Below are 13,264 nucleotides of genomic sequence, written 5' to 3'. Positions count from 1 at the left end.
GCGTAGGATCGTGAGAGCATAAGAAGCAGACGAATCTCTATCCTGGGTTGTATCTGAAGTCCTTGTCCCTGCAGGCCCCGGCTTCTCAGATCTCTCTAGCCATGCACTTCAAGACTCTCGCCGCCGTGGCCGTGAGCCTGGCCTCCGTCGCCCCCGCCGTCGCAGACACAACGACCACCATTGACGCCAAGTCAAACCGCGGCACCTGGGAGGGATGGGGAACCTCTCTTGCCTGGTGGGCAAAGCGCTTCGGCACCCGCGATGACCTCGCCGACATCTTCTTCACCACCAAGACCACCACCTTCGGCGGCGCAAGCCTCCCCGGTCTCGGCTTCAATATTGTTCGTCACAATGCCGGCGCCTGTAGCACGAACAGCATCAACGGCGAGAGCATGGTGGTCTCGACCAAGATGATGGCTTCCCGGCAGATTGACGGTCACTGGGTCGACTACACCAACACCGACCCGGCCTCTTCAGCCTGGAAGTGGGACGTTGACGTGAACCAGCGTACCATGATGCAAAAGGCAAAGAGCCGCGGCGCGAACCGCTTCGAGCTCTTCTCCAACTCACCCATGTGGTGGGCCACCAAGAACCACAACCCCTCCGGTTCCGCCGACGGCAGCGAGAACATCCAGTCGTGGAACCTCCAGCAGCACGCTGTCTACATGGCCAACATTGCAAAGTACGCGAAGGATAACTGGGGCATCACCTTCGAGACCGTCGAGCCCTTCAACGAGCCCACCGCAAACTGGTGGAAGGCCGACGGCACGCAGGAAGGCTGCCACATTGACGTCGCGACGCAGGCGACAATCATCAACTACCTCCGCACCGAGCTCAACAACCGCGGCCTCACGAGCATGTCCATCGCCGCCTCGGACGAGTCATACTACGACCAAGCCGTCACCACGCTCCAGAACCTCGGCGACGCCGCCCTCAAGAACGTCGCGCGGATCAACGTCCACGGGTACCAGTACGCCAGCGGCGCCCGCGACAAGGTCTACTCGCTCGCCTCGGCGCGCGGCCTCCGTCTCTGGAACAGTGAGTACGGCGAGAGCGACGCGACAGGCGAGAGGCTTGTGAGCAACATGATTCTCGACTTCAGGTGGCTTCGGCCCACGGGATGGGTGTACTGGCAGGTTCTTGACGGCGGCGGCTGGGGTGTCATTGATGCCGACAATGAGGCTGGTACGCTGGGCTCGGCGAACCAAAAGTACTTTGTCTTTGCGCAGTTTGCGCGCCACATTCGCGAGGGTATGCGCATCTTGGATGGCGGATCGGATAACGTCGTCGCGGCGTACGATGCTGCCAACTCCAAGCTGATTATCGTTGCTGTCAACTGGGGCGCTGCGCAGTACCTTAACTTTGACCTGAGCGGGTTCTCGCAGGCGTCCACGAACGGTGCTACTGTCACGCGGTGGAGGACGCAGATTGGAAGTGGCGATCGCTACGTGCAGGCAACTGATACCACTATCAGCGGCACCAAGTTCTGGAGTTACTTCGAGACCAAGATGGTCCAGACATTTGAGATTCCGAACGTCAAGTTGTAGTTGGGTTTGGAGGTTTGAAATTCGCGATGTTCTTCTCCTAGGATACACGAACGTAAAGAAATCATTTCCTAGCACCCAAGATCTCCAAAAAGTCAAGTGAAAGTTGTACGTCTCGCGTCTCGAAAGGGTCAAGGTACATGAAGACTTCGATTCGTGCCTTGATCCAATCCAATGCTGAAATGACGAGACTTGACGACATGGGCTTTGCCCACCGCCATCATCGAACTCAAGACCACTCAGTTGCAATGGGACCTAGTCTTAATGCGCGGTGTTGTCGTGTATTGTCCACGACACGTACCCCCATCCCTCGTACACTATCACAGCAGTAAAACCATTAGCCGTCTCCCTCTACGTTTCAATCGCGGAGAAGAAATCAGGACAGAAGGGTGTATACGAACAAAGTTCTTGCACTGGTATCTGCGTTCACCATGAGGCCCATGGATGATACATTGGTTCGACGCTATGACGCACATCTAAAGCGTCGTCAGTCCTCCCTACGATCTTGTCATTTCTTGTGAGTGATTCTTCTTACACCCCACATCATCCATGGCTTTTCTACTTTATGAGGAGGCGGCTTTGTCATTGCGTCGTCTACGATGTCTTCAAAGTCTGTCATGTCTGTGACATCTTCGATCGGGAGAGCGGCGGTGGCGCCTAGGCCGAGGAGCATCGTGATGACGAGAAGACTAGGTAGACGCATCGTGGTTATTGGTCCCGCACAAGGATGAAATGGATTGGAATTTTGCGATTACGCGTTCATTGATGATGTGGGAAGGAGGCTGATGGGGGGTTTAAGGACCCCCCAGAGCGGCGATCCGGGTTATCAATATTTGGCCACATTTCCGGGGTATACTTTCAGCCACGAAGTCTCTGCGAGAACAATCAAGACCTTGGTGGATATTATATTCGTGGTCTTCTCTGCCTGTTGATCAAATACGATAACGGTTGACGTTTGCATACCCTAGGAAGCGAAACTTTCACCAGCTGCCGATGACGATGGTCTGTACAAGATTGAGTGGCTTTGAACGTCAGATAGATCAGCGTAAGTTGTGCAATGGTCTTGTCAAGTGCCTAAAGTACCGTACGAACAGGACAATCACTATCCACTGATTTCAACTCAACTGCTGTTCCGCAAAGGTCGACATCAGCCTGAATCTTCTACCCTGCGCAAGTTAAGGCAACTCCAATTCGAGGTGTGCTAAAGTCTTGCTCCACATACCCGACTTGGAAGGTTTGCAGGGGACTTTGGGGGATTGATTGGAGTTCGGTTGGTGTTGGGTCGTGCCTTAACGGAACCCCGGGCAGCGGCCGGAGGGACGCCCGGAGGGATGCTGATCCCTCCAGCCCAGAGCCAGCAAATTTCCCCATCAGAAAGGTGAGCAAGGTACATATCCAGATGAATATTAGATCACCTCAGACGCTCAAACTTAAATAGAGAGCCGAGCTGTTCGATTACCAGATAACCCCTTCAGTGCGTTCAAAGGCGACATGAGGGTGAATTGCACTTTGGGTCTGAAGATTGACATGCTACGGTCAAGCTCAGCGATCATGTGGGGTGATTATGACCAGCGACCGGGTTACTACACCGGATAGAGAAGTTGTAGGCGCTCAGAAGGTTAAGATTTGGATCTCTATTACAAAATGCTTGAATGCGTAGGTACTCCGAATGGGATATGAGATTCTGCCCAGTCGTGATTTGCACACCCTGTCACCTGCCCGTTGCACAAATGCTATTCTCACCAGATCCTGCTGTTAGAGCCGTGGGAACTATGGACAGCTGTTACAGATGACTTAGGGGCTAGATGCACCTGGCAACCTTTTCACTTCCAGCCTCCGTCAGCCATATATGGCGTTTCACACCCACATCTGTGGGAAGAACCATGTTCCATCAATGCAAGGAAATAATACTGATAAGCGTGGATCATTTTATTAGATTGGGATACTCACTGAACTACTTTATTGAGTGAGTTCGACGAAAAGGGATGGGCTTTGTGATGCGTGACATCATGCCGTTCCAAGCTCTCGAGCTTGCGACGCGTCCCCCTTGTAGAAGTGGAGGCCCGCAGACGCGTCGATCATTGAGGCTTCTTGACAGCATAAGTTGCGTCTGTTGCATAGCTCTTCAACCCTCGAAGCTCTCAATTTTGTCTCGCCTTCTGCTCAGCTGTGCCCCTTTTAATTATATCTCAACACTGGAAACGTGATATCATGCCGCCGCGAGGAAGTTCATCCCGCGGTCGCGGTCGTGGTCGCGGCGTGAAAGCAACAGGAGGGGCCGGGAAGCGTAAGCGGGACCCGGACGATGCGGCGGAGCTAGACGGCATCCAGAAGCAGCGGAAGACTAAAAACAAAGACAGCATGATGGAGGACCGAGAATGGACGAACCAGTATTACCAAGGCGTCAGCATTACTGATCTACATGGGAGGGGATATGGTCATTGCCACCTGATCACGCCGCGAGTCCCGTTCTCGTCGCCATTCGCCTGTGATGGCAGCATCGAGGTCATGTCTGGCAGTGGGGCGCCCGGTGACGGGTCGGTGCGTCTAGTTGGACCCAGGGACTATTTTGGCAAGAGCAAGGGTGGGTTTTGGGATGCAATCTTCCTCATTCCATTCAGACATATCGTTAGGTAAATCTAGCTATGCTATGACGGAGGTGTGTTTTTCTCACCGGGCCACAGAGCAAGTCGTCCTTCTGGCAAACGCAGCCAAGCCACCTTCAAAGAAAGCAGCATACGAAGTCGTCGTCATCCCGACTGGGGCGACAGGCGCATCTTCTATCAAGAGGGAGTATCCACAGATTATATCGTTCATCTGGCCTGAAAAGAAGGCAGACAAGGAGCTTAGCGGCATTCTCGCAAAGGACGAGAAGGGCACATATGTCGATGTTCTCAAGAAAGTGTTCAAGGAGCAGCTGAAAGCCTTTGACAAGTCAGTGATTGACACGACAGAGGACCCTGACGCGAACTTTGCTGGTGTGGGTTGTGTTCTTTCACCGCCAATGGGTTCGAACATCAAATCCGATATTGACGGTACGGTCAATGAACCCCTCCTCACGTTCTCTAAGGTTAGTAGTTAGTGATGTGACGCTGACAGCTATAGGTACCGTTCACTTTTTGGATCATGGAGTTCTCTTCATCTCTGAGATCCATAGAATCTTTCTGCCGTTCAAATCACTCGATCGCGTTATGCTTGTCCATGCTAAAGATAGCAAGGGCAAACTCGTTGGCCTCGATGTGGTCTGCAACGTGATAGAACCGTTTCACGAGGACAAGGAAGAAGAGAGCAGCGGAACGACTATGATCAAGATTGGGCAGGTCGATGATGCTCTTTTCAAAGATTTGAAGGAGTACATGGAGGAGAACGATTTGCAAGTCATGGTGTGTGAGCAGTCGTTCTATGACTACAAAAAGGGCAAATCAATGACCGGGTTCATGCCTATGATGGGGGCCTGAAGCTATAGCTTCGGACTAATGCCTAACTTTGACTGAGGTGGTGTAAAGCTTTGAGCTTGCCGCTTGCGTTCCTATTACTGAGATGCGAAATGGGGTTGTCTGCAAGTTTGTTACAGCTATCACACAGTCGAGATTTGTGAACGATTTGGCAGACACTGATCTAGATGACTTCGTATAACTATCAAAACCAACTTCGGGCCTACTTCTCGTCCCTTATCCCTATATGCCCTTCAAACTCTCTACCGTGGGAAAATAATACTGCAGTAGCTGCAATGCGTCGTCGAATCATATTATGCTGCAACTCGACACCCGAGAAAGCTTGGAGCTATCTTTCTTCCGCCTGGAAAGGGCGGCAGCTATGGATCGTCGGTGTTGGATAAGGCGCGCAACCCAGACCTAGAAGCACCGGTAGGAGCTCACTAGCAGCAAAGGCAGTAGTCAGCAATCTGTCTGAAAGTGTTTCTCTAGTCTTGAGTGAAAGTTAAGAAGCATGCACAGGTACGTACTCTTGTCGTTGAAGTTCCAGTTGGAATCGGCAAGGTTGTAGATGCCAGGGTTGACAATGTTGACGATGGAGGCTCCCGTGCATCCAGCGTGTCTGTGTGCGGTAGTGACATCAGTCGTTCAAAATAGATAGAAGGCATGTGCAATGTTAGGAAAGACTCACTCCCAGATAGTGCAAGAAGTTCCAGCATCGGGGCCAAGCGATGAAACAACATCGTTGAAGCCGTTACCCAAGTCGTCTGGATGGAGCTTGGCTTCAGCAATAATTCCCATTCCCTGCCGTGATCACACTTCGGAAGGGGTTCAACTTACAGCACTGGCCGGTGTTCGACTCCAAGTTCTGGCAACGGCCGGAGAAGTTGGCGTCGGAACATATGTACAAGTGCGTGATTGCTTGGACCGTGTCTCCCTTAGGGTTGTCGATGCTGTCGACAGGGATGTTGACGGGCCCGTTGTCTTCGTCTCGGGGGATCACGCCGGCGAAGGCGACGCTAATCAGGGTGGCGATGGTGAGGATGGACTGCATTTTGGCTTCGTTGTTGGAGATAGTGGGAAATATCAATGAGGCTAGAAACTATGCCTGAAACTGTAAGAGCAGATGGTGGCTGTGGATGATGGGGTAGTCGAGGGGAATGGGCGTGGCACGGAGAGGTTAATATACCTCACAAGATCTTATGTTCACCAGGTTTTCTTAGACACTACCTCCTCACGATTAATGCCACTCCAAACCTCCTTGAAGCTCAATCTTGAGTCTAGACCGAATATCCCAAAGTTTCCGTTTCCAATCTGGACAGAGTCACGGAAGTTCCAATATCGGCGCTGACTTGCATTCCATACCTCGAGAAGCTTCCTTTCTTGGCTCCGGTTACGACACTTGCGCTGACTTGCATCTAATATTCGGAGTCGCGCATGATGTATGCTCCAAGTTGTCGAGTCATTTCTTGGTGTGCCCTTATAGCCTGCTTACGGTTTTGTGGCACCTGCCACCTGTGGGTGAACTCTTCTCCGTTGTTGTCTTGTGAGAAACCTTGCATAGTCGCCTCAGGCCTCGCTAGAGGGTTATCGTTTTGCACATACGTGCTGAAGAGGACTTTCGCGGAGAATCTATGACTATGTGCGGCTTGCGTTCAGGTAAAAAGTTTTAAGACTGTTCAAGTCATAGATCGATGCTCAATTGGCGTTCATGACAGTACTAATACTGTCTATGCCAGTGGCTGCTCCATTCAAGTTGAATCGTAGAGCTAACAGTGACGCAACTTCCTGTGAATCCGGCAGGTACCTGTGTCTCTTGCCGTTGTTACTTGGGTTCTAGCTAGCTATCGAAGTACTATTCTTACTTCAATCTTGCCAAGTCCGTAGGCCAAGGCGAAAATGTAAAGAGTGGGCAGGTTCAGGGCCCAAATCAAGACGCATGGCTTGCATAAGGACGTTCTTGGATTGGCGATGACTTTCTTGGCTTCGGAAAAGGTCATCAGAACAAGCCTTTGGGGGAAAAGTTGATTCTCATTGGCCACCTAGTAGGATATCGAGCTGGTTGATGTGCCAAAAAGGGGACGACACTGTAACGTCAATTCACATAAGCAGCCAGCTATTTCAACACGTATGGTGACAACATGGAATTCTCTCTTGCCCCCTCTCGCTCATCTCATGCATGGCGAGAATGACGGCTCATATGCACTGTGACCCTCACTTCTTCGGGAAGGTCGGTCTACCCGTGCCGCATGCAACTCAAATACCCGCCCGGCACGGGTAATGAGGCATCAGATCCGACGACCAATGTCACATATGGGCAGTAAATCACGGATATAATCTGGTATATCGTTTGATTCGGCCGCATTTCGTTGTATTGGTGTGCCCGTGTATGCATCCATGACCATTTGAGCCGACCGACGGGCAAAGGCAGATTCGAAACGGCAAAGATCACGACCTGGAAGCTCGATTCTGTCCCAGCCTGCTTCTATCACCTGCAAGGTCGTACACACTCGGCTACCTACCGCAAGGTTTTTCGTCAAAGCCCCGCAGTCAGATACAATATTCAACTTACCTTGGGTACTCAACTTGGCTCGTTCTTTTTGAGCAATTTGGGATTGCTCGGATATCATTTACATTGGGATAGGTCTATTCACAAAACATTAACCCTAGGTTGTAAGCCTAATCTCAAAAAAAGAATAACTGAAAAACATTCCGCACGTCTAAAGATTTAATTTTGAAGTGTACTTACAAAAACCTGTATCTCTAACATCGGCCTGCTTCAGATCCCTTCGAACCCGAAAATCTTATACATGGTGGTATGCATCAAAAGGTTTCAGGCGGATGCATGTAATCAGTTATGCTTATATACAAGCTATGACATCCCTGAGGGCGACCTGGCAGAATCCATAGCAAGCTCGACAACAGAATCGAAGATGCAGAAAAAAAGCAAAAGGATAATCAGCCGCGTGATGCATCCGCCGGTAATCGAAACCGGGTCCCTTGCTAACCAGGTATTTGAATGGAAGGCAAGGATGATAACCACTACACTACAGATGCGGATGTTGGCGTTCGGGAAACACCGGGATTGTTGCCCGGTGGAAGCAAAAGGACACATATGAAGCTACCTTGTCCCACACCCGCGTTGTCGTAGGATCCACAACGCGCGGGCTTTGGAAGCCATTTCGTTGAGGCGGGCGATGGGGAGGAGCTCGTTACACAACAGAGGGACTGGGAACCTATGAGTTCCTCTTGCGAATGAATATCACACTCTATCAAGTCTAGAGTGTCTTTGAAAATGTTATTTATGAGTTGATCAAGAATCTTTGATTCGCGGAATTCAACCAAGTATGACGGCTAATCAGTCGGTTCATGTTCTCTTTGGCTCGTTTTCCTACTCCGAGTCAGGCTCATCCGCCAAGTCGACCTGGAAAACACCCTTTGAGAACCTCACAACCAAGGCCCTCGCCTCCGTCTCCGGGTCCTCGACATTCCATCGCTCCTTGTCTGTTTCCCATGTAAACTTGGTTATCCGACGGCTCTTGCCATCATCTCCTGCAGGCTCGACCGTGATCTTGCCCAGGGTGTATCCAGTCCAACTCCGGGCAAAGACGATGCTCTCCTCGCCGTCCTTCTCGAGGTGGAGAATGGCCCAGCGGTCGTCCATGTCCTGTGGCGTGAACCCCTTCTTCATGCGCTCCCACCCATCCGCGGGGATGATGCGCGCCTCGTCCCAACTCGACGAGGCTGGCTTCGAGGGCTCCCACTTTGCGTTGTCGTCGCTCATTGTTTTGGTAGATTCCTCGGCGGTGCGGGGTTGTACAGTGCAAATCTGTCGGATGTTGCGCAGAAGGCTTGAATGGATTTTGACGCAATGGTTCAGGGTGGGATCACGACCAAGCTGGGCGACTGACTGCTTGCTCCGAGGCTGTACGACCTCAAATATATGTAGCTTGGATTGACGAGGCTGCTGCCTGTTCGTTTTTGAGTTTCCCCTCCTCGTTGCCTGCTGATATTGACGCTTGTCCCCAAGCTCTCTTACGAGATGACTCAGACGAGGCATTCCTGTCAGCTTCAACCAGCTTTTCTGCATCTTGCCAGCACTATTGGTCAACGCCTGCAATGCTAGGAGAACCGGCTATTTGATCAGCATTGATGACCAGAGTAATGGTAGTCTATCACCGAATTATGAAGCGCGACCCAAGACAAGTTCAAGCTTACTGAAGATCTTCCTGGAAGCTTGTTTTTGCGCACACCGGCGCTTCAGGGGCACTGGCGCGGTTTTAGTCATCAACTAGTATCCCATCCATCCGGTCAAGAGACGAGACTGAATCTATGGGCTCTTGGCAACAGATTCTCTCCATCCTGAGACCCTCCAGCTTACTATCTGGGCATATTCTCCAATGGCCATCTCTTCAACTTCTTGTCAGCATCGAATCCGGCGATTGTGGGGTCGAGGTCAAAGGCGCAATTCTGCAGACTTCAACAGCCCCGTAGACCTGGCGAGAAAAACGCCTGAACTGGACGAGGCTTGATGCGCGTTCTAGAAGAGGCACAGCTCCAAGAGCTTTCGCCACGGCGAATCCCCTTTTCATCTTGGCCAATGGCCATAGCTCCTTGAGCACCACGGGTAATTCGCAAGGACGGATGTTTTTTGTCCTGAATGACTGGGACTAACGGCGACCTCAGAATGTCTCGGTAAGCCCTCTCTTTGGTTCCCGAAAACCTGGGTTCTTTAGCGTCGCTACCCAGGCATCCAGGCCTTTCCAAGCACGGCCTTTCCACAGACCGTGAGAAAGGACGGGAAATGGTCCCTTATTACATCGGTGCTGGCTCGACTCACTTATGGCCTGAGACAGGCACAGTTACCATGCCAAATGCGGGCGACGTCGTCCGGAAACGGGCCGCTGTGATCTAGCCAGTCTCTAGTAATCAGCACCGCCTGCGATGGCGTTAGGTCTAGTCAAAGCGCTCGAGCATTTTAGCTTCATAGGCCACGCGAGATGTGTTAGTCGTCGCCTCGCCGCACAAAGGGTCGATAGTCTCTTGGTGGCGTTAGAGATATCGTCCATCGGTAGCCCCGCGGTCACAATGAAGATCCCGAAGAGGTGGATAGTAGTATGAATGAGTAGAACCAGACATAAAACCAGACGAGAAGACCATGGCAAACATTCCCATTGACCAAGAGCATCGACTCCATTTCAATCCTTCTCTAGTATCCAAGGTTTATACGAACCGTTTCTTCTATTCAAGATGGGCATCTCTTCGTTGACCACGTTTCTTCTCTCATCCACATTCTTTCTCCAAGCCCTTGCCGCGCCTGCCAATGCCGGCCCAACAGTTACGATCGCCTCCGGTGTCGTAATTGGCACCACGGCCCAACCCGCATCAGCAACCGGAACCGCCAATGCCTACATGGGAATCCCATTCGCCAAGTCTCCCCCAGAACGGTTTTCTCCTCCTCAGGCCGCAGATGCATGGTCGTCTCCACTGTCGGCTCAAGCTTTCAAGCCAGCATGTATACAACAGTTCGCAGAGAAGGGCAACGCCCAGACGTTGCAGAAGGCCTATTTCGGAAACCCAGCTGGGTCTCTTACAGATGAGAGTGAGGACTGTTTGTACCTCAACGTCTTCACTCCTACGGGTACAACCTCTACCAGCAAGAAGGCTGTTATGTTTTGGCTGTTTCCCGGTAACCTTCAGTTTGGCACTGCCAGTCTGCCCATCTATGACGGTAGCTCGCTTGCTGTCTCTCAAGATGTTGTAGTGGTCACGATCAACTACCGCACCAACAGTAAGGGCTCTTTACTCATGACTAGTCATTAGCCGTGCTAACCAGCTACCTTAGTCTTTGGCTTCTCCAACTCTCCGGAGATTGCCACTGGATCCCAGAACTCTGGATACCTTGACCAGCGTTTCGCTCTTCAATGGGTGCAGGGCAACATCGCTCAGTTCGGCGGCGACCCCTCACGCGTCACCATCTTTGGAGAGTCTGCCGGTGGTGAATCCGTGAAGCAGCTCCTCGCAAACCCGCCCAGCCCTCTTCCATTCTCGGCTGCCATCATGGAGTCACAGCAGTCCCTCCTTGTGGGTTCCGGCTCCGACAGTTACTCCAAGGTCCTGAAGAACTTCAACTGCGCCGACATCAAGTGCCTTCGACAGGTCTCAGCCACAGATATCAAGGCCTACATTGAAGCCCAGTCCCTGGTTTTCCCTCCCGTCAACGGCGATGGTACCTCCATCAACGACGTCCGCAACAGCATCTCTTCCAAGAAGTGGCCCAAGATCCCCGTCATCATGGGTACCACCCTCAACGAGGCCCGCGTCTTCCTCGCTGTGGAGGGCATGAATGACGGAGCCTCAGCCTTGAGCTCGGCACTCTCCCAAATCGGTATCACCTCCGCTATCACAAAGGCCGCCATCACGACCTCCTACGCCGCAAAGGCTCTCAACGATCCCTTTGTCGTTGCCGACAGGATTATCACCGACGCTATCTTTACTTGCACGACATCCACCCTGGCAAGCTACCTCGCCCTCAATGGCTACACCGCCTACCGCTACCGCTACGATCCGGTATTCGCCTCTACCAGCATCTTCGCCAATCCGGGCTCCTACCACACCAGCGAGATCCCCTCCGTCTTTGGCACATACCCCGCCTATAGCAAGTGGGGTTCCGCTACTGCGCAACAGACGAAGCTCAGCTCCTACATGCAGGGCGTCTGGGGCGGTTTCGCCAAGAACCCCAGCGGTGGAGTTGGATGGCCCAAGATTGGAAGCGCTCTTGGCTTCGAGCTGGGACTCTTGGGCTCTGGATCGTCGAGTGGTGTAACGGTGTCGGCGACGCTTGCGGCAGATTACCCCTGCGCTCTGTACGCGCCCTTTACGGAAGCTGCCGGCTTTTCCTACTAGTTTTCTTGAATTTGAGAGGAGTTTGGAGTTTAAAAAGGTTCAAAGGATGAATAAAGGCAGTCTATTTCCATAATTGCGTTGATGCAAGAATTGAGAAGATACTCAACGATGACTCGATGAGAAGGGGCTCGGCGTTCAATAGTCAGAAGCATTCTTACAAAGGCCTTGCCTTAATTTAGTCTATTTCTCCGCCAAATCATTTCACTGCCAACTTTAAACATGATGAAATTGGTGACAACAGAGAGTTCGCTGGGAGTTGTACCTCGGAGGTTGTATGTCAATGGGGTAGATCAAATGCTCACGCATCATGCGATTCCCCAACTTCTCCAATCCACCTTGGGCTTCGGTACCTGTCTAAGTACATCAAACCTTACCCATCGGCATTATTCACAACCAATTTCCACAAAAAAGTAATATCAAGACCATATCTGTTGATATTTTGGCAAAAACATGACAAGAGTGGGACTCGAACCCACGCCAATTACTTGACTAGCACCTGAAGCTAGCGCCTTAGACCGCTCGGCCATCTTGCCTCTGATTGGATAGAACCCGACGGTCAATTTGTACATCATATTTTCTCGCCAATGAGCCAAGAATTGTTAGTTGAGAAGATAGCAGAGAGGCATTGCGAGATGCGAATGTAGGCCCTCCAACAAACCTACGCTTGGAGATTGAATTAAGCAGGTGCAGAGTGCTGAGTACAAATGTGGTTTTATTTGGGTCTTCGGTCAAAGCCTTCTGTGGTCTCCACCGCACGTGGGTGCTTTGAAACTATTCTTCACTTGCTCGAGTCCGTCTCGTGTCTTCGAACGCTAATTCTGAAGAGATGATTGATGAGAGAGTGCATACCTTAGAGCATGCCGGTCAATACCCTGTCATCGTAAGTTAAGCAGACCCTTGTCAAGTCTTGCGCTCAAAGTAGGGGCTGCTGCACAGCTTCCTCCTCCTTCCTCCAGTGTTTGCTGAGCCTGCCACAGGAGCGAAAATAGCAAAATGCAACTTGATTTAACTCCCTATCTCGTAAGGCTCTACTCATGAGAATTGTAAAGTGGCGAGTGTTCCAGATCAGCGGCCTTGAAAGACCGGCGGGTAATTCTATTCCGCGCAAGCCAGCTTCGAAACTCGAAAGTTTGAGGCCAAGTAACTGTTACCTTAGGTTGTATTATTCAAAGCCCCGGATCTAAACCGAGCCCGTTCGTTTGGCAGATGTTGACTTGAACTGTGACAGCTATCAGAAGTTTTATCCTATGCAGAACATCGAAAGGGGCTTTAGCATGAGACTAGGGTGTCTTTGAGATGTCGCGCTTGATTGACATGGAGTTTCGGCCAGCCTTGCCTCCCATGGTTATCGAGCATCTTCTGGTTACCACAGCAATCGGA

The 13,264-nt window shown here is 51.5% G+C and overlaps 6 protein-coding genes and 2 non-coding genes across 8 annotated transcripts; 4 read left to right on the top strand and 4 right to left on the bottom strand.

The window, feature by feature from the left end:
- Positions 1-101: 101 nt before the first annotated feature.
- BDZ83DRAFT_719523 (endo-beta-1,6-galactanase) lies at positions 102-1,547 on the top strand (the record flags this gene model as incomplete). The annotated part of the gene is made up of 1 exon (XM_060512183.1): positions 102-1,547. One exon carries the CDS (start codon positions 102-104, stop codon positions 1,545-1,547), a length of 1,446 nt encoding a protein of 481 aa, XP_060364984.1.
- On the top strand, positions 1,548-2,312 carry BDZ83DRAFT_621185 (uncharacterized protein). Its single transcript, XM_060508243.1, has 3 exons — positions 1,548-1,861; positions 1,946-2,020; positions 2,080-2,312. Exons 1-3 carry the CDS (start codon positions 1,685-1,687, stop codon positions 2,203-2,205), a joined length of 378 nt encoding a protein of 125 aa, XP_060364983.1. The 5' UTR covers positions 1,548-1,684; the 3' UTR covers positions 2,206-2,312.
- A 1,443-nt stretch (positions 2,313-3,755) lies between these two features.
- On the top strand, positions 3,756-5,002 carry BDZ83DRAFT_752113 (uncharacterized protein; the record flags this gene model as incomplete). The annotated part of the gene is made up of 3 exons (XM_060514149.1): positions 3,756-4,128; positions 4,229-4,579; positions 4,650-5,002. The coding sequence occupies 3 exons, from the start codon at positions 3,756-3,758 to the stop codon at positions 5,000-5,002; spliced, it is 1,077 nt and encodes a 358-aa protein (XP_060364982.1).
- Positions 5,003-5,232: 230 nt separating this feature from the next.
- Positions 5,233-6,450, bottom strand: BDZ83DRAFT_621177 (uncharacterized protein). Its single transcript, XM_060508242.1, has 5 exons — positions 6,344-6,450; positions 5,819-6,204; positions 5,670-5,745; positions 5,509-5,600; positions 5,233-5,421 (listed from the first exon to the last, which is right to left on the bottom strand). Exons 2-5 carry the CDS (start codon positions 6,030-6,032, stop codon positions 5,399-5,401), a joined length of 405 nt encoding a protein of 134 aa, XP_060364981.1. The 5' UTR covers positions 6,033-6,204; positions 6,344-6,450; the 3' UTR covers positions 5,233-5,398.
- A 1,498-nt stretch (positions 6,451-7,948) lies between these two features.
- BDZ83DRAFT_t148 lies at positions 7,949-8,035 on the bottom strand. Its single transcript has one exon. It is a non-coding gene; the product is annotated as a tRNA-Gly (tRNA).
- A 334-nt stretch (positions 8,036-8,369) lies between these two features.
- Positions 8,370-8,762, bottom strand: BDZ83DRAFT_651707 (uncharacterized protein; the record flags this gene model as incomplete). Its single annotated transcript, XM_060510472.1, has 1 exon — positions 8,370-8,762. The coding sequence occupies one exon, from the start codon at positions 8,760-8,762 to the stop codon at positions 8,370-8,372; it is 393 nt and encodes a 130-aa protein (XP_060364980.1).
- A 1,392-nt stretch (positions 8,763-10,154) lies between these two features.
- BDZ83DRAFT_699248 (carboxylesterase) lies at positions 10,155-12,180 on the top strand. Its single transcript, XM_060511406.1, has 2 exons — positions 10,155-10,769; positions 10,824-12,180. The coding sequence occupies exons 1-2, from the start codon at positions 10,229-10,231 to the stop codon at positions 11,882-11,884; spliced, it is 1,602 nt and encodes a 533-aa protein (XP_060364979.1). The 5' UTR covers positions 10,155-10,228; the 3' UTR covers positions 11,885-12,180.
- Positions 12,181-12,335: 155 nt separating this feature from the next.
- BDZ83DRAFT_t147 lies at positions 12,336-12,417 on the bottom strand. Its single transcript has one exon. It is a non-coding gene; the product is annotated as a tRNA-Leu (tRNA).
- Between the last annotated feature and the right edge of the window lie 847 nt (positions 12,418-13,264).

The sequence above is a fragment of the Colletotrichum acutatum genome (genome assembly GCF_030867785.1).
Source record: "Colletotrichum acutatum strain CBS 112980 chromosome Unknown BDZ83scaffold_46, whole genome shotgun sequence".
Taxonomy (NCBI): Eukaryota; Fungi; Ascomycota; class Sordariomycetes; order Glomerellales; family Glomerellaceae; genus Colletotrichum; species Colletotrichum acutatum.
Note: the sequence above shows the minus strand (reverse complement) of the source record. Positions and strands in the feature narration are given on the sequence as shown.

What these genes read in the sequence shown, in the direction of transcription:
- BDZ83DRAFT_621185 (XM_060508243.1), top strand. Translation starts at nt 1,685, where the DNA reads ATGAAGACTTCGATTCGTGCCTTGATCCAATCCAATGCTGAAATGACG. An exon ending in GTACCCCCATCCCTCGTACA is followed by an intron (nt 1,862 to 1,945) that starts CTATCACAGCAG and finishes GTGTATACGAAC; the next exon opens with AAAGTTCTTGCACTGGTATC. An exon ending in TTCGACGCTATGACGCACAT is followed by an intron (nt 2,021 to 2,079) that starts CTAAAGCGTCGT and finishes GATTCTTCTTAC; the next exon opens with ACCCCACATCATCCATGGCT.
- BDZ83DRAFT_621177 (XM_060508242.1), bottom strand. Translation starts at nt 6,032, where the DNA reads ATGCAGTCCATCCTCACCATCGCCACCCTGATTAGCGTCGCCTTCGCC. An exon ending in GTCGAACACCGGCCAGTGCT is followed by an intron (nt 5,746 to 5,818) that starts GTAAGTTGAACC and finishes AGCTCCATCCAG; the next exon opens with ACGACTTGGGTAACGGCTTC. An exon ending in ACTTCTTGCACTATCTGGGA is followed by an intron (nt 5,601 to 5,669) that starts GTGAGTCTTTCC and finishes TACCGCACACAG; the next exon opens with ACACGCTGGATGCACGGGAG.
- BDZ83DRAFT_699248 (XM_060511406.1), top strand. Translation starts at nt 10,229, where the DNA reads ATGGGCATCTCTTCGTTGACCACGTTTCTTCTCTCATCCACATTCTTT. An exon ending in GATCAACTACCGCACCAACA is followed by an intron (nt 10,770 to 10,823) that starts GTAAGGGCTCTT and finishes CAGCTACCTTAG; the next exon opens with TCTTTGGCTTCTCCAACTCT.